The 17,860-nt window shown below is 52.4% G+C and overlaps 2 protein-coding genes across 6 annotated transcripts in view; one reads left to right on the top strand and one right to left on the bottom strand.

Annotated features, from left to right (window-relative positions):
* Positions 1 to 7,510, top strand: part of LOC122377626 (mitogen-activated protein kinase kinase kinase 15-like) — a 68,864-nt gene extending 61,354 nt beyond the window's left edge. For all 5 annotated transcript variants that reach the window (XM_043357888.1, XM_043357886.1, XM_043357890.1 and 2 more), the window contains 8 exons: positions 923 to 1,010; positions 2,176 to 2,322; positions 2,655 to 2,813; positions 4,030 to 4,135; positions 4,353 to 4,785; positions 5,089 to 5,278; positions 5,947 to 6,023; positions 6,726 to 7,510. In XM_043357888.1, the coding sequence (XP_043213823.1) occupies positions 923 to 1,010; positions 2,176 to 2,322; positions 2,655 to 2,813; positions 4,030 to 4,135; positions 4,353 to 4,785; positions 5,089 to 5,278; positions 5,947 to 6,023; positions 6,726 to 6,864 (1,339 nt within the window). In that variant the 3' untranslated portion in view covers positions 6,865 to 7,510. The remainder of the gene's footprint in view (positions 1 to 922; positions 1,011 to 2,175; positions 2,323 to 2,654; positions 2,814 to 4,029; positions 4,136 to 4,352; positions 4,786 to 5,088; positions 5,279 to 5,946; positions 6,024 to 6,725) is intronic.
* Positions 7,511 to 7,638: 128 nt separating this feature from the next.
* LOC122377628 (trichoplein keratin filament-binding protein-like) lies at positions 7,639 to 17,823 on the bottom strand. The gene is made up of 12 exons (XM_043357892.1): positions 17,565 to 17,823; positions 17,175 to 17,282; positions 14,763 to 14,899; positions 14,250 to 14,358; positions 12,337 to 12,540; positions 11,128 to 11,354; positions 10,691 to 10,819; positions 10,171 to 10,277; positions 9,723 to 9,849; positions 8,947 to 9,214; positions 8,513 to 8,659; positions 7,639 to 8,324 (listed from the first exon to the last, which is right to left on the bottom strand). Exons 2-12 carry the CDS (start codon positions 17,250 to 17,252, stop codon positions 8,286 to 8,288), a joined length of 1,572 nt encoding a protein of 523 aa, XP_043213827.1. The 5' UTR covers positions 17,253 to 17,282; positions 17,565 to 17,823; the 3' UTR covers positions 7,639 to 8,285.
* Positions 17,824 to 17,860: the final 37 nt, after the last annotated feature.

Genomic DNA, 17,860 nt, shown 5'->3' on the forward strand with positions numbered 1-17,860 from the left:
GAGCCCTCCACACGGTGGACTTAGCCGCGCTTACCGCACACAGCGGGGGCTTACAGTCGGCGTCCGGCATACCGCGGGGTACCGTACTCGTCCTTCCCATATAGCCGTCCCTGCGCGTGTGTGATGGCCCGCCGCTGGCTGTTCTAGTGCCGAGTCGCTCTACCGCTCTGGGTGCAGTTCGCCTCTGGCCTTGTACCGGTAAAACATGTACCGTTTGCGTGTGATCTAGTCTAGTGCCATATAGGTGCATGGATAGTGTTTTTTTTTCGTTTACCAAGATCCTCGCGTGCTTCCGACGTGCACGATTTAGAGATAGAGCGATATCAATAAGTTAATATCTTTGTTTTTAGGTTTTGTTATTCAGTGCGTGTCACATCATAAGTGTGCTATGTTCTGACAATGCTGGTTTTCAGTTTGTTTCACTCACCCTGCTCATAATTTTGGTGAAACTCACATGTATATTGTTTGTCTAGAAGCATGGTTAAGTTGATATAAACGCTGGATTAAATCATTAACGTAGATTCACGAATGCGAACGCATGAAGTAACCAGCAAGACTCACAAATTTTATCTTTCCTGCGCAAAAAAAAAATAATTTCTATTCATATGTTTGTCTCGTTTCAACGAGTTTGATGAGGCCAGAGAAAATTCACCCAACAAAATGTAGCTTTACAGCGAAATTTCATGAACTAGGAACGACATATTCCAACACAAATTCCTAGATTGTCTGCCTCCAAATAATTCGGGTCAGTCCTCCGGACCTTAAAAAAAAAGAAATGGACAGTCCGCGAACTCTTCCAAATCTCTGACTACAGCCCGCGCCTGTCACCGGCGGAACTGCGTGTCTGACGGAATCCAGTGCCCGTCACGTGTGTCTCATTTGTGTGTCTCTGACGAAGTCCCGTGCCCGTCACGTGTTTCAGCAGTGCCGAGTTTGACGACACGGTGATCCTGCGGCGCAACTCGTCGATCGGTTTCATGAGCCCTGATGTCGACTCACCACGGGAACTGGTATGTACCTTGTTCGCCCACTCCGACATCGGTTCAGACCGCAGTGTTGGGCTGTTGTCCTCTGGCTGGTTTATAGGGTTCTTTGGCGAATAGTTGCTCACGCTGTTATTAGGCAAGTTATCTTTCTGTTCATTGTTGATCTCTCCAGGGATGCGGAGCCGGAGCCGGAGTCGGAGCCGGAGCCGCCGGAGCCGGCATATTTTGCCCGGAGCCGGAGCCGGAGCCGGAGCCGTGAAGCAATATAGCCCGGAGCCGGAGCCGGAGCCGGAGCCGCCAAAAAAGGGGGCGACTCCGGCTCCTTTTTATTTTTTTGAAGAGGAAAAAAATAATTGACCTAGTTCGGTTTGACAGTACAAGGCAGTAAAACATATGGTACTTTACTTACGTCATGGGCCATCAAATGAATGAAAAAAGCCGAATATCCCCAGTATCCCACAGTACGCAATCAACTTCTTGTCTGCTCCTCCCCCCCCCCACGTCTACTGCATCCCCAGAGCATGAGGACCGGTCATCAGGTGACGGCCATTGTTTTCAAGCCAGTGCAGTGGACTGCGACTCCCAGCACCGTCTCTTCCCCTCCCCCCATCCCCCCTCCCCCACTCCCACCCCCAATGCAGCCGAGACTGGTGTCAGCTTACGATGGTTCAGTGAACTCCAATTCGCGGCGACTGCGTTTCCAATGCCATCGCTTCCTAGTCCTTTGTTCTGCCAGTTCTCTCCGAGGTGCGTTTGCGCGGGGACGCGGTGAGCCGGTCATGGCAAAGAGTAACGCGTATAACCAATCCATTTTTTCTTCCACCCGTATTTAATTGATTGCATCGGGGATGTACTGAGTCGGAGCCGGAGCCGCCGGAGCCGGACCATTTTACTCGGAGCCGGAGCCGGAGCCGGAGCCGCCACAACATTTCACCCGGAGCCGGAGCCGGAGCCGGAGCCGATTTTTTTCTCCGGAGCCGGAGCCGGAGCCGGAGCCGTCTGAAATTTCCACGGCTCCGCATCCCTGGATCTCTCAATTATTTTTGTTAGGTCTATATTTTTTTCTGCCTTTTTTCAGCCCTAAAAATGTCCGTTTCAAGTTAATCTTGCCTTAGCTGGCCTCGTGCGCCATGACTCGCCTTCATTTCCCTCCCAGTTTCCGTTGACCGTGTCGTTCCGTTGCGCGCAGGAGGACGGTTTCTACCTGCTGAAGAAGGACTCTCACCGGCGGATGACGCTGCACCGGGTTCTCACCCAGGACCAGCCCAAGATTGTCGACGTCTGGTACCAGTCGATCCGAAACGAGCCGGGCATCGGACAGATCATGCTCACCACGGTAGGTCTGGCGGCCGAATGCTGGGATGGTGATTGGTGATGGATCGAATAGGAGAGTGATGGAGAGAGGAGACTGGTAGCTACAGTATCTGTGTGGTACTACAATGAGGTTCTGTGAGGGTAGTGGTACTTAAATGCAAGTGGGATGTGAATGGAAGCATTTTGTACTGTGTAGTATTGTTGCCGTTGGGAGGCTTGTGCGAATATTGTGATCCGGATGTTAGATTATATGTTGTTGGTGAGTAGAAGGTACTATAATGTGTCTGAGTGGCTCTGTGTCTGTACCCTCACCACTCATCCGCCGCTGACCGATGCTGTCTTGCCGGTCCACAGGACCAGCTGTCGCTGCTGCTGCAGGGCCTCCGCGACTTCATCCCCGAGCAGAACAAGACGGCGCTGGAGGCGGCCATCAACTCACTGCGTGAGGAACTCGAGTTCGACGGCCGTGCCATGGACCAGATCCACCGGGCACTCTACCTCTTCCAGGACGCGGTGAGTGGCGCCGCTTCCTGGAGACACCGGTACCAGTACTGGTAGCTCGGGTTCCCAGAGAGAATCAGGGCGGGAGTGGTGACCGATTCCAGTCTTGCCTCCATCCATGCCGTGTTTTGTTTGGCTTTCATTTGCAGCTCGTCACTTTCTTTGAAATCCAAGTTGGTACTGGCAGTGGCGGTGCTATTCTTGCAATCGCCGCTCTTATCGGGTATTTCTGCTCGGCGGTCATGATGATGTAGCCAACCGCTGTCTTCCTCTTCCTTCCCGCTCAGTCCCGTCGCCCACGCCACACCCACGCGCGGCGGGTCCAGACTTCCGGTGTGTCCTAGTGGCTGATCCTGTCGATGCTTGCCAACGTTTTTGCTGTCTAGTGCCATAAATTATATCAAGTTTCAAGTCATTGTAGATTGTTTCCGTTCTCTGTATGAAGCGGGAGCATTTGTGTAGCCTTGCTCTGTTGTTTCCTCGTAGACGTGGCACGCGCGGTGCTTCATCCTTGAGTTGTAGTGGAAAAAACTTTTGTTCATGAATTAAAATGCAACATTAAGGTGTCTGTGTCGACCATGCTGCACGAACGTTGAACTATTTTTTGGAACTATAGCTGAAAGGGAAAACTGTGCTGTGGAAATTGACGTCCAGGATGTCATCACTATTCATTCCAGTTCTCTGGTTTGGACTGTGAGTTAGCCATAGGCCGGGTAGCGTGGTGCCTATCAGTCTCGGCATCAGTGGTGATATCTGAAGTCCGGCATTTTACTACACTCGGACACTGTTTAATGTACATTGTACGTGCCTGATCGGCGGCATTTTAAGTGTTCATGTCTGCAGTTTTGGTCTAGTCGTGTGCGAGCTGTGCATTGTGCAATGTGCATGTCTGGTGTTCATATCATTGTTAGCGTTTTTGGCTGCAGTTGGGGTTTGGGCCTTTGTTTGACTTTGTTCTAAACGTAGGATATTTTTGCGCCTTAAGTCGTCCGGACACTATGTCGTCTGTAAGTGTTGAAAACACCTCGCCTTGTTTCGTCTGATGTGCCGACGCCAGTGATGCTCCTCCCTCCGATGGGTCGGTGTTTCATAAGTAACATGCGCGTCCATCGAATGACTTGTTGCCCCCAGTAACTCTTGTCTCCCTAGTGATTCTTGTCTTGCCGGTTTCTCTTCTAAGCAGCGACTATTTGCCCTCCTTTGACGTCATCCACCATTATGTCGCCAGGTGAACACTGCGCTCCGCTCTCACAACATCAAGCCCCACTGGATGTTCGCTCTGGACAGCCTGGTGCGCAGCGCTATACAGATGGCCATTCTCATACTGTCTCCCGGTAAGCATAGGGTTTTGGGTATGGCGTGAGATTCAGTCTCCCTAGTGTGACAGCTTTGCCAGTCGCGCCGCCACTAGTCTGTGCTTTGGGGAGATGGACCTTTACAGAAGTAGCCAGAAACCAGAACGTTACGAAAATGGACCGTTGTGCTATCGTTGTCCCATGGGCTGCCCTGTGATGATGTGCGCTCTAACCTATTATCTGTTCCTCTCTGCAGAGCTGGGCGCCAACCTGCTCGGCGACCAGGAGTCGGAGGGTGACGCCGACGAGGCCGACTCGGCGGTGGGGGCCGGCGGCACGCTGCACCCGCCGGAGCCGGCTGTGGGCGCGCCGGCTGAGCCGCCGGCCGCCGCCGCCGGCGCAGGGGCCGCGGCCGCCGGCCCGGCGCCCGCCGAGGAGGGCAGTACCAGCGGCGTCTCCACCATCAACTCTGTGCGACACGACGACTACACGCCGCAGACGCTGGCCGACCTGCACCGGCTGCGCAGCGAGAACAAGCGCCTGCTCAGCGAGCTGCTCGAGTCGCAGCGCGACTACAAGGAGCTGCTGCGCTGGACGCTGTCCGACAAAACGCTGCAGATCCAGCTACTGGCCGGCCTGTCTCCCGGCGGCCCGCAGCAGCCACATCACCGCCAGCGGCAGGACACAGAGTGAGTGCGCCGTGCCATGGATTTCTCGGACCAGCCGTGGAGATATACTTGTGTACGCATTAGTCAATCCACCGCGCAGTTTAGTGTGCCATTCTTCGCAAACGCTGTGCGGCGCCTGATCCCTTGCTGCTACTCAGTCCTGTAGGTACAAATGATAGGCGGGCGTCTGTCCTGTTTCGTGACTCGGCTCTCCGTCCGACAGGTACAGCTCGCAGGTGTCAGTGGCCGACTCGGGTATTGCCGCCTCCCCTGTATAACTACCCTGTCCCTGTGCTGACCGCTCCGTCCCCCGTTGTCTCACAGGTACAGCTCGCAGGTGTCGGTGGCCGACTCGGGTATCGCCGCCTCCCCTGTACTCCCGCCGACGGCCGGCGGCCAGCTGACGGCACCGGCGGCCGGCGCGCCGCCTCACATCCAGGTGTCTGCCGATTCTGACGGCTCCCTGGTCGACTGGCTGGTGCAGCACGGCGCCGACCACCTCACCGTCTCACGGGTGAGCAAAGCTGCACTCACCATATTCCGTACACGTCATGTGCTGGTACCTATTGGCCCAGTCCCATGGATCAGTATGAGGCGGCACTGTATTCACTTGGAACATCGGTACAATTACTGCAGGTGTACTATATTTAAAAAGTAGTGCGGGTCAGTGCGGTCGTGCCTGCGCTATTGTGAATGTCAATAGTTACTGTATTCACCCGGTGCGGGTGAGTACGGTTGCGCACACGACGTGAGCTCATTCCTGTCCACGACATATGTGAAATGCAATGGCAGTGCATTGCCGGGCTAATTGCGCAGTGTGCTTTCATCGTTGGCAATATTAAGTTGCGTCCGGCTTAGTGAGGCGGCTCCATCCGCAGGTTGGGGAGGGGGGGGGGGCTCTGTGCCAATTTCACTATTCATAATCCCCGCACTGCCTGCGGTCAGGGCCACGAGAAAGAGGGTAGATCAATGTTCATATTTCATGACGCCCTCGACAGTAATTGTCCGTCTGCCGACGGTCAACTCATGGAACTGCACAAATAACGGGCCCATACTTACCTTGGATTGTGTGTGTGGTTTGTGTCGTTTTGTCGTCAGGTGTTTTATTTGCGCATGGTTATCCCGTTTTCGCCCAGCTGAGTAATGAGTATCACGCTCACTGACATTGTCTATTTTTTTCAGTTCATCAACGAGGGCTACCACCTGGACGATGTGCTGGCCATGATGACCCGGGAGGACCTGCGGCGGCTGCACCTCAGGTCAGTGACGATTTGGGCGGGTAGGATGAACTAAGGGGGACGGGGCGAATATTTGTGCACATCTCATACTGTGATGCTCGATACATTACGTAGGTGTAAGTATGGACACACCTTGCTTTAGCAAGGTGTGTGACTGTGTGTGGCTTGTCTGAAAGAATCTATGACGACTGAACGCAGTCTCCCACTCCTGGCGGCTGCTCCACAGTGCCCTGTTACCCCCCCCCCCCCCCCCCCCCCGATTGCTTCTGTCTTGCCATGCCATCTCATCACCGATGACCCGGTCGCTGACTGTTCCGACTCTTTGTTGACCAACTGGTGCACCTGACCGCGGCTCCGTAACCCGGCCCGCTCAGTACAGCTCGGCCTGCGCGGGCAGAGGGGGTTTCATCATTTCCGTGCATTGATAGTGGAGTACTCACTACTCAAACTGGGACTGTGTGCAATCAGTAATGTCATGTCCCTTTGTGTGTGCACGATGACACATTGTGTATGAATGCATGACATCAGTTTGATATCGATTGGGGTCTGTGTTGAGTGTCCAAGCGTACTGACTTCCCCGTTGCCCCTTCACCATTTTATCGTTGTTTGCTGATATGGCTGCCACCTCAGCGATTCGTCATTGATTGGGCCCCCTCCCTCTCACAGGGACGGCTGTGGCTTGCGCGAGCTCCGTCGCTGACTGTGGGCCCCTCCCTCTTACAGGGGCGGCATGGAGCTGCGGCTGTGGCGCGCGCTCTGCGAGCACCGACGGAGGCCGGCGCTCTCTCGGCAAAACTCCACCTCCGAGCTGTCGGGGGAGGAGCGGCCGGCCGGCGCGGCGCCCGGCGAGCCGCAGCTGTAGGCGGCCGGCCGGCCGGTCCCCGGCCCAGGCAGCACCGGCGGCGCGGCGGCCGCGCTAACCCGTGTAACTGGCGGCCCAGCCGCGCCGCCCCCCGTGAGACGACAGTACCTGCGGCGCGCCGCGGCGGCACGCGACCCCGCGCGCCACGAGCGCGCCCCACAGGTGGCTAGATAGGCTAACCGTGAGTAACGCTAGACAGAGAGCGGCGCCACGTCGGCCCGCCAGGTTGTGATATTAGTTAAGCCCCGAGAGCTGCGAGCGAGCAGAGTATGTCTTGCCTTCCGAGCGGTGCGTCTGACGCGGTGCCGCCCCCGGCCCGGCGGCGGTCGGCGGTAGGGGGCGGCCCGCCGGCGCGGCGCCTAGTACAAAGTACCTCCCGACAATAAGGCGACGCGCGAGGCGCCGCGGCGGGCGGAGAGTGCGCGCGCCAGCCGGCCGGCTGTAGATATTGCACCAGTACAAATGTGACGGCTGCCGCGCGGCGCCGGCCCGCCTGGCCGAATGTTTCTGAAACATGGACTAACCCGTGCCATAGGCCGGCCGCGCACCCCGCCGCGGCGCAAACTGAGAGAGCATATATCTGGTGTTTTACATATTAACTGTGTTACGTCCATAACAATGGTAATACATGGGTAACTGATAACTGTCCACGACTGTCCTTTGTGCGGGAGGAGCGGCGGCGGTTTGCGATATCAATGTGAAAAGATATCAATTGCGATATCCTTTGTGCATTCCACTAGAGATCATCATGAGACGTCACTCGAATATAAAAGCTTAACGATGTGTCGTTTATTCATAACTACAAACACGCCATTTCACATGTCAAACACATATCCGATCAGATTGTAGCTGAGCTCGACTGAAAACACACTCTTCGCCACACTGTGAGATGGTCACGCCGAGTGATGCAGGCCAGCCGGGAGTCTGTCGTGGCGAGCCGCAGCACACACGTGCAGTATTTCACTAAACTATAGCACAACACAGTGAGCTTGTGACGCTCGCTAGCGAACGCTACTTGAGCAGAGAAAGGCACACACACGCGGGATACGACATACACTCGATGAAGACAAGGCACCGGTTCCCGTTGCGGAGATAACACCCAGCGCATTACTCTAGAAATCCAGAGTTGGCCACTAGGTCGTGGTAGATCCACAGGGTTTTACACTAATCCGTCCATCTTCAGTTTGGGTGACTCAACGGATGGTCCAGAGTAAGTATGACACGGTATTGTACGGATACGACAAGGGTCCTATCCATAGACTGTGGGATCACATATGATTGTGCGCGTATGACACTTCACGCGCGTACTGGTCCACAGAGTTGCGTCGACGTACGATTGGTCCCAAGGCAGCTGTTTCTGTTCCGAGCGCTGTGAGATCACAGAGGGCCGAGTGGCTGACGTCGCCGCCCGTCCACCCAGCTCACCAGGCTAGTTTGCGTGTCTGACGGTGGTCCCGGTACTGTGAAACAGACAGACGGCCAGAAACCATGAGTCAGAATATGATCCCATAGACAACACGACATCTCTCGGACAGGGCACCTTGAACATAGCCCAGTGTGTTGCTCAGGGTTAAATCGTTCCTTACAGATGCATTCACTCATGTACACCCTCCACGATCTCTCCTGAGGTCCTCCCGGCGCGTCTCACCTGGTTGAAGCTCCTGGCGTTGAACTGCATCCTGCTGAGCTCCTGCTGGAGTCGCTCCATCTCGCGCTGGTCGGCCTCCTGCTGGTGCCGCAGCTCGCTCTGCTCCTCTCGTATCTCGGCGTCCCGGCGGCGCGTCTTGTCCTCCACCTGACACGGAGCGGGAAGGCGAGTCAGCGATAGACTGACACGGCGAACGCAGCATACAGACAAAACTGTGTCTAGGCATCGGCTGAGCGTGATAACGAAGGCAAAATAGTTTGTCACACGGAAGCAACCGACACATCATCTTAGCCAAGCCGATACGGTCCAGTGAAAAGTAAAAGTCGCCAAGGATAAGTCCTACACAGGTAGGTGTGAAGTTGGTGATTTTAACAGCGACTAACTTATTGTCACATCCCGCACCGTCTGAGCCTCAGCAGCTCTCTGCCGCTAACCTGTCTGGCCCAGCTGTCTCGCAGCTCGGCCTGCCGCTGACGGCGCAACTCCTCCGTCTGCTGCACGAAGCGGCGCTGCTCCTCGGCGCGCGCGGCCGCCGCCTCGCGCAGCTCTGCCTCGCGCTGCCGGTCGGCGCGGCACCGCTGCAGCCGCTGCTCGCTCTGCTGCCGCCAGCTGGCGACCACGTCCTCCATGAGGCGGCGACGCGCCTGCTCTTCGCGCGCCCAGTCGGCCTCGCGCCGGCGCCACAGACGCTCCGCCTCCTCACTGCAGAGGGGAGAGAGGTCAGTGGTCAGTCCTCGCTGTGTATGTGGGACAGGGGAGTCAGTCTCCGCCTCCTCACTGCAGATGGGAGGGAAAGCCAGGGGTCAGTCACTCCTCACTGCAGAAGGGAAAGGTCACTGGTCATAAGTAACAGTAAGACCACTGTGTATGGAATTGGGGAGGGGAGTCAAGTGCCGATCCGCTTCCTCACTGGAGAGGGGAGGGGAAGGCAAGGGTCAGTGTCTCTACTCGATGTCTCAGGGGCAGGGTCACACGATGACGAGTCAGCCCGTTTCCTTAATAGCCTTCGTTTAGGGGATTCCTGGGACGCTGCTACTCACTCAAGAGTCAACACGAGGCACTCACTTATCCAATCTACCAAACCAAGTAGCGATGTGATCAATGACAATAAATGATTCACCACAAACACAAGGCTCACGATCTATGATTCGATGCTTATCACAGCCGCAAAACCCACCCAGAGCACTATCATATCCCTAGCTGTTCTTACTTGAAGAGCAGCTCGAGCTGGCCGCGCCGCTGCTGCTCCAGCTCCAGCTGTTTCTGCAGCACCTGTCTCAGCTGCTTGGACTCGGCTCTCTCGGCCGCCTCTGCCAGCTTCAGACGGTCCCGGTCTCCTGCACAAGGAAATGTGGGAACGGAATAATTAAGCATCATCGCATCAAAGCAAAAATAATGCAATGGCGAAATGCCCAGAAAACATTGGGGAAATATTGAAGATGAACAGCAATCGGACACATCCGGGTACTGCAGCAAAGACAGCCGTTGAAACCTCTTGCTTTCATGCATGGACAGTAAAGACATAAACAGAATCTGTGTCACAGACACAGCCTTTCAATGCAAGTCCGTGGCTACTAAACAATTTCCAGACTTCAAACACATTATTTCTCCATAATTTACAATACGAGTTTCCAGACCGTCTGATTCAAAGCACCTACCTGAGGCCATCAGAGCGTCGAGGAAATCCTGTTCGTCTTTGAGCGCCTCCTCCACTTCTGCCGAGCGCTGCCGTAGCTTGGCGTTACACTGCTGCGCCTGGAACAGACTGGGTAACACAGAAAGGTCATAAGGGAAGATTTGGCGTTACGCTGCTGGCCCTGGAACACACTGGAGGGCACAGAGCCTTGATACACTGTACTGCCGCAACCTGGGCAGACTGGGCACTGGGTACACGAACGCCCTCCTGCCGACCCGTCCGTGACTGGAAGGCTTCTGCAGCCCGAACTCATCTTTGGCCGGAAAATCAGTACCCCAACGCCAACGTCTGTGACCGAAATCCTGAAGTCCCGACAACTGTCTACGATCGTTTGGCCCGTAATGGCTCGATCTATGACCGTATGGTCCGTCAGACCGTATAGCCTCCATCCACCCCTGCCTGTGACCTGTATGGCCCGTATCCAGCCCTCACCGTAACTGTATGGCCCGAGCCCGCCCTCCTCGGTACCTGAACTACCGTACCTGATCTGGCGACACCTGCGCCGCCGCTCGGCCTCCTGGCGACGAGCGATGGTCTCCTCGATCTGCTGGTGGCGCACCATCAGCTCGTTCTCCTGGTCCCGCAGCTCGGCCTCGGCACGCTCCCGCTCCCTGCGGCACAGAGACGACGACCGAAATCCGTGTGACTGCACAGTCCAGTGAGCCAGGAACGCCGGATCGTGGTATCGCTCGTCAGTGGTATTGGATACACATTGAATACCTACGCAACTGCTGAGCCAATAATACAAGATCGTTCTCCCAAATAAAGTTAGCTCAACGAATGAAAGATGGACCGGTGACACAAACGTTTTTATTTGTTTCGACAGCTTAAAATCCGGCTGCAAAAAGTGGTAGCTTTCACTCGCTTAACTGTGCCATGATATCACGACTATGTCGCCCCGTTAGCCGCAGACACCCACCTGATTTCCTCCATCTGCTTATCGAGCACCTCCTGCGCCTGCCGCAGACTGCGCTGGCGGGCCTGCTCCTCCTCCTGGAGTCGCCGCTCCTCCTCCTCCCACCTCCTCCTGCGCTCCTCCTCCTCTGCATCCTCCTGGTCGCGCTGGCGCTGCTCCCGCTCTGCTTTCTCGCGGATCTGCTGCTCCCACATCTGCCGCGCGCCCTCCGTCAGACGCTCAGACTCCACCTGGGGGCCGGGGGGGGGGGGGGGAGGAACGGTTAGAACTCAGAGTGGCGGCGAGGTCGACACGATAACGATGGTTTAGATGGGATGGTCGGGTAGGAACTAGAGCCACACGTTCGTGTATATTCATCAATATCAGTCTCCCGGCAAAACGTATATTTGTTATTACGGAGCGAGCGAAGCGAGCGTAGTCTTTCCTTAGATTAACGGAAATTTCTGAGTATGAGCGGCCCGCCGGCCGGCCGGCCGTGCAGACGCTTTTGCGAGGCTTATATCTCAGCAACCACTTGACCGATTTACACGCGGTAATTTTTGTAGGGTAGCTTCATTCCTTCTACCAAGCATCGGACTATTCCCGATGCGCGTGGGTGACACCTTATGCACGTTCCACGTGCAAAACGAAGAGGTGTCAGTTTTGTAATTGTTGCAATATTTCGGTAACTACTTGGCCGATTGCGCTGAAAGTTGGCATGTAGGTAGGCACCCACTAGGCACTGCATATCCATGTGCCAGAGTTGGGGTGCTGCTGCACGTGCGTACGTGCAGGGGTCGTTTCCAGATCTCGAGAACGGCTGGACCGATGGCGCTCAAATTTGGTACACGGTTAGGGACCAGTTAGTAGGGTGCCGTGCACAAGTCAGTTGGGACCCATTTTGCACGTGCGCACGTGCAGGGTGCCGCTTCCAGATCTCGAGAACGGCTGGGCCGATTGTGCTCAAATTTGGCACATCGCTAGAGACCGGTTAGTAAGGTGCCGTGCACAATTCAGTTGGAGGTACCCCCTCGAAATTTCGCACGTGCAAGGCCCACCCTCTCGCTCGCTCCGTTAGTCGCCCCAAAAGGCGTTATACTGGTGCATTATACGAATATTATGGAATGTATACAATGTAAACATATCGCATAACGAATATTCACCCTACCATCCACGCCTTCCGTCCCCGTCATCCGTCCCCAGCCGTCTCCCCATCTCCCACCATCCCCTCACCTGCCGCAGCACGGCGTTGTTGATCCGCCAGTGCTGCTCCAGTCGCTGGCGGGCCTGCTCCAGCCTCTCCTGCTCCTGGTGTCTCTGGGACTCCTCCAGCTGGGCGCGCATTGACTCAACGCGCTGCTGGCGGAGCCGGTACTCGTCCGAGTCGGAACGGCAGGCGCGCGCCCGACAGTGCGCCGGCAGCTGTGACAGCTCCATCTGTCGGCGGGAGCGGGTGGGTAGAGAACAGACTGTGACAGCGGTAGGCGCGCGACCGACAGTGCGCCCGAAGCTGTGACAGCTCCTATGACATATGGGTGTGTGAAAGGGGGTGGGAAGAGGAAAGACTGGCCCGGCACTGCGACAGCTCCATCTGTCGGTGGGGAGGTCTGTTACAGCGTGCCTTGGAAGATGGTACGAAATGGGGAATATTTGTTTCTGGTCCCTAAAAAGCTGTTTCTGGCACCTAATTGCTGATCAGCCCCAAAATGCTTATTCGACCCTAATATCTGAATCTGGCACCTAATTGCTTCCACACAGCCTAAAGTTGCCAGATCGTCTAGTTGAACTCCGTATTTGTTGTTTGCTGATTCAGCACCAAAACCAAAACATCCAGCACCTATTTTATTCCACGTTTGCCTACCTAATTCGCGTAATCTTCCTGATTTTATGTATCCTAACAACATGAACGTTGCATTCGGTGATGTCAAGTGCCATTTTCGCCAGTGGAGATAATGATTAATGCCATTTCTAGCCAAAAGAGAATCACTAGCCAGCTATGGTGCAGCATAGCAAGACGCTCCTATACCAGCCCGCTATGTAGAGACTAGAGATTATTGCACCCTCAGCCATTTTAACGTGAAAAGTTTGGATCCGTCACTTCCAGGCAGGCTCTCAGGTCATAAACTGGAGTAAAGCAAAATGTCAACTCTGAACAGACATGCCACGCAACCGGCCCTCTTTTCAATATTATTAGCTTTCTGCAATCATCGTCTGACTCCATCTCGATCAAACGCAGCATCCGGTTTCTACAGGGGCGTTTGACTGACCGGCCACACAATAACCAAAAACAAAATCAAAGCTTCATGCACACATATGACATAAGTAAGAAACGGATGAAAAAGGCACAACCAAGGCACAACTCTGCGCGGCAAACAACGGACAATGTCCCACGCAAGATCCCGCGTTTCTTCAGCGGCCTTGAACGGAATGAAAACATTACATTTCTTTTTTGGAGCTATTTGATGACGTCAAAAAAGACAATACCCGTTTTAATGGTCAAAATCGAGACAATTACTCACAAAAATGTTTCCCTTGAAGCATTACAAATAAATACTTTTAAATATTTAAATGACATTGTTTTTTCAAACAAATCAATATTATTTGCTTACTTAAACGTCATATACAATGCTGAGATCACTACGGGGCTGTCTTAGAGTGTAACTGCACTGGCAACCTTTAGGCTAGACTCCAGGGGTCATCATACCAGAACAACATGATTCTACCAGCCAGTAGTTCATTTTTCTACTAGATTGGTGCTACGCTCAGCATTTAGGTGCCAGATTCAGAAAAAAGAGTAAGGCGTACCAATAAATAGGTGCCAGAAACAGCTAATTAAGGTCATTTTCCATGATTGGTGCTGGTATCCACCAAATAGGTGCTAAGGACCAATTTTGGGGCGAGTCAGCTTTTAGGTGCCAGAAATAGCTTTTCTGGGACGCAATTAAATGGCGTCCGTACGAAATTAGAGGTCGCTAACGCCGTTAGGACGTGGCGACACGTGGCTACAGCGTTCCATAAACACTTCAACTTCATGAATACAGCACCAATCAACAAGCGTCGTTAAACAGACAAGAAAGAGTGCCTCTCATTCATCATCCATCATCGCCCTATTTAATTTAGTGGATAAAAACGGCGGGAGTTTTTACCTTGTATAATTCATCTTCCCGCTGCAGTTTTTCCTTGAGTTTGGAGCGCCGCAGCTCAAGGTTGGCCTCCGCCTGTCTCGCACGCTCCCGCTCGCAGTAATTCTGGTAACTGTCGACGCGAGAAAGGGGTGATTTGATGAACCATCAATCGAAAACACTTTCTACTTATTGCGAGAGAACATCATCAGAGCCGCTATATCGGAAAAAACTTGCGAGGAATTCTTGAGCTTTGGCGTTCCTCCTACGAACCTCGAACCGATGAGCCTGCTTGTCACAACAATGGGCCTCACTATGAGAGGCAATGCAAATAACAGCACGCTGAAATATAACCAAAGTGCAACATCGAATAAAATCCATACAAACTTTTGGATGGAGCAGTTGATCTAACACAAAGTATAATACTTTCATCACGCTTTCCATTTATGGAGACGTAAATATCACAAAATACACAATTTTACGATAAAACACATGGAAAAGTAAGAAGCGCCTACTCCAGTAGCGTTATAAACGTACCTTCGCACAAAGAAGTCATTTGATGCCCACTTGCTATGAGACTTCGTCTTGACATCCATTGCATCGTAATAGTTAACGACATTGTTCCACACCTTGTAGTAGTTTTCTTCTCTCATCCTCATTTTTGCTATTTTGTCCTGAAAACATGAGGCGTAACCATTAGTACTAATTGTCCTCACAAACAATACAAATCGAGACACAGAAAAGGACAACGCAATGACTGCTGTACGGTTGTACCTACCACTGTGTAGCTCCAAGACGTGGATGACGGTATGAAATCCGCAACGCCCGAACCATTAAAACAGCCATTCTTCCAGGAACTGACTTTGTCTAATCGATTTTTCGCTGGGGGGGGGCTTCTTTCGATGCAATATGCACTGTGATGCTATAGAATTTATTATTTTCTGATTGGCGATCGGTGAAGAGGTCATAAAGCTTTGTACGCGCTCATCATTTTATGGCAACCCTGCCATTTCAACTTGGTAGTCCATATTGTAGACTGAACTGTTGTTACCCAAGATTACCCGCGAATGTTATGTTATCCAATTTGTTGACTTAACCCTCGCTCCTACATGAGGGGGGGGGGGGGTCCAACGTTTTTCGGGAATCACTCACGTAAAAAGCGGCTGATCGCAACGAAACTTTCTGTACCCTCGCGTTAATCAATTTTACACCTAACCTGATAATTTCATGACCCTGACCCAAATGACCATTGACATGTGACCTATTTCTCGAGACCATGTTTGGCTGGAATCGCGATTCGGCGTACGTCGGCTCGCATTAGCCGCGCGTTTGCAGTCTTTTTGTGGTTTCAAACGTTCAAACATGTGGTATGAGGTTGGTCCCATGCATTATGGTGGGTGTTAAGGTCACCTGAAGGTCAGGTCAGGTCACTGACCTTTGATGATCTTGGTTTACTTTTTCGAGTTTTGCATGTTCCTAGGCTAAGTTTTGGAGCTGATTTCGAATTTAGCATCCATTTGAACATTTACGAAGCAGTTTGGTGCCTTCGTAACATGCTACGAAGCTGTCAGTGGCGGTTGACACCTACTTTGAATACCCGTCAGGAAGCCTACTGGTTGACCTGACCTGACCCGACCTGACCAAATGGCATGAAGACATCACCTCTGATCAGAACCAACATTTAATTCGTAATCCGCACCCTGAAAAGCCCCACAGCAACCACTCATTACGATGTTCTAACAGGTCCCGATTTTCCCGACTTTTGGGTCATTGACCTGACCTGGAAGGTCAACCAATGACCTAGGCCCTCAAAATTAGGTATCATCATTCATCAGCTTCCTCTCGTCACGGGAGACACGCCCGTTTTTCCGCGAAGCTCTAGCTCGATCAGGCGCCAAACGGCAAGGGGCGTTGTCCAACGCCCCCCCCCCCCCCCTCTCCATACGTTCGCGACTGGCAAAACACCAATACGGACGAAGGTTAATTACGGTTGGGTCATAGCCATCGCTGATTTTTATGCTATGTGTAGCTATATAGCTAATGAGCTAGAACTAATATGCTTTTTGTCAAATATTGCTTGACTCCAGAAAATTGAAATGGGAGAGCATCCATGAGTGATGACCCCTAGATCTCTAGTTACATCATAGTCATATCATGGTATAATCTCTGGTGTTATCCAAACAATGGCTGATTTTTTTCTTTTTAGACAAGCAAGCACAAAGCACAAAATGAGCCTGCTTATACCAAAGTCACTGGTTTTGGCAATGCATGATGAAGGACAGTACAAAAAGTGGGTCCTGGGAGTGAGCCCTGCACAGTGCACAACACATAGGCTTCTGAGGAGCTGAGAAACATGCCAGTCTCTATGGACAGTAACCACCATGCCACAATCCACAGTGGCCTTTGGAAAGCCATATCAGTCTCCGAGGGGACACAGAGAAACCTGTTTCTCAACATGCCCCTACCTGCTGTAACAAGGCATTGGTGCTTTTGTTTCCATACAAATGTAAGAAAACTGAATAACTTTGCTTGCATTTGCATATAATCTAAAACACCAACAACTGGTAGTGCGGGGTAGTGGCATACCATGAAGCAGGGCCCAGTCCACTCACTGAACCACAAAATTATATGAGCATTCATGCCAGTCTTTGAGGACATACCAAACCTGTGATGTCCTACAGGCCACATCAGCCTCTGATGAACCCACACTGGAAAATGAGGGCAGCTAGAACCAGCTTCTTAGAGCCCACCTGATCTCTAAGGGCCCACACCAGCCTTCCCTCCCTTGGATTGACATGAATAGGGGCATCTCGAAGCAGTGATGGTAAACAAGGATTTTTGACAGGCTCTTTCATGGAGGCTGTTTGGCTCCAGCATAACATTCAGAATGTTGTGCAAGAGTTATAATCACTGCAACGATCTAGCAAAACAACATGAATTTGTCCTTACCTCAAATGCTCCCCTCCCAACCGTCGCATAGCGACGGCCAGGAATAGGATGATCTCGTATCTGCAGTGGGTACGACATCCTCAATGATCTGGAGCACAGCTGCTCGTCCTGAAATCAGAAAAAAATTATCTTCAGGCATGTCAATTCAAATTCTCAATTTTAAATGCCCTATCATCCACAACAAATTGTCAGATTCTCAGCAAATATTTTGACTTTTTGTACAAAAATGACTAAATTTTTAATCAGAGCAACTGAAAAGCAAATAAAACTATTTCGCATACCCTGCATAGGGCTTTCAGCTTGAATGTATTGAAGAATAAGTCCAGGTACATTTGCCCATTTACCTGTACGTAGTTTCAAACCAAGTTTCAAACACTCGAATCAACTCACCTTGAGCAAATAGCGAAATGCGCAGGTACGCTCTCCTGTTGATTTCAATTTGAATTAAGGTTGAGGTAGCTGATGAATCAATATACAAAAAGACCGCAATTGAGTAAGGGTTGGAACCTTTTTCAATTCAAACCGACCACAAGTGCACAATAACCGTAAAATCCGTAAAATGTTCAGAGGCTCTTGCGTAAAAAACGTAAAATAAACAAATATCGCGCCGTCTCAGACGCGCCGCGTTTGTTATCAAACATTGGAATGGGTAGTGGTGGACAAAGCTGCTACGTGTACTTGCTTGG

Source organism: Amphibalanus amphitrite, unplaced genomic scaffold, assembly GCF_019059575.1.
Source record: "Amphibalanus amphitrite isolate SeventyFive unplaced genomic scaffold, NRLGWU_Aamphi_draft 000048F_arrow, whole genome shotgun sequence".
NCBI classification, from domain to species: Eukaryota; Metazoa; Arthropoda; class Thecostraca; order Balanomorpha; family Balanidae; genus Amphibalanus; species Amphibalanus amphitrite.

Bases quoted from the DNA above. Each gene is read 5' to 3' on its own strand.
- LOC122377628 (XM_043357892.1), bottom strand. From the start codon at position 17,252: ATGTCGTACCCACTGCAGATACGAGATCATCCTATTCCTGGCCGTCGC. The intron at 9,850-10,170 runs GTAGGTGCTTTG...TTCCTTGTGCAG, and splicing joins CGACGCTCTGATGGCCTCAG to GAGACCGGGACCGTCTGAAG. The intron at 9,215-9,722 runs GTAAGAACAGCT...TCCCCTCTGCAG, and splicing joins CAGCTCGAGCTGCTCTTCAA to TGAGGAGGCGGAGCGTCTGT.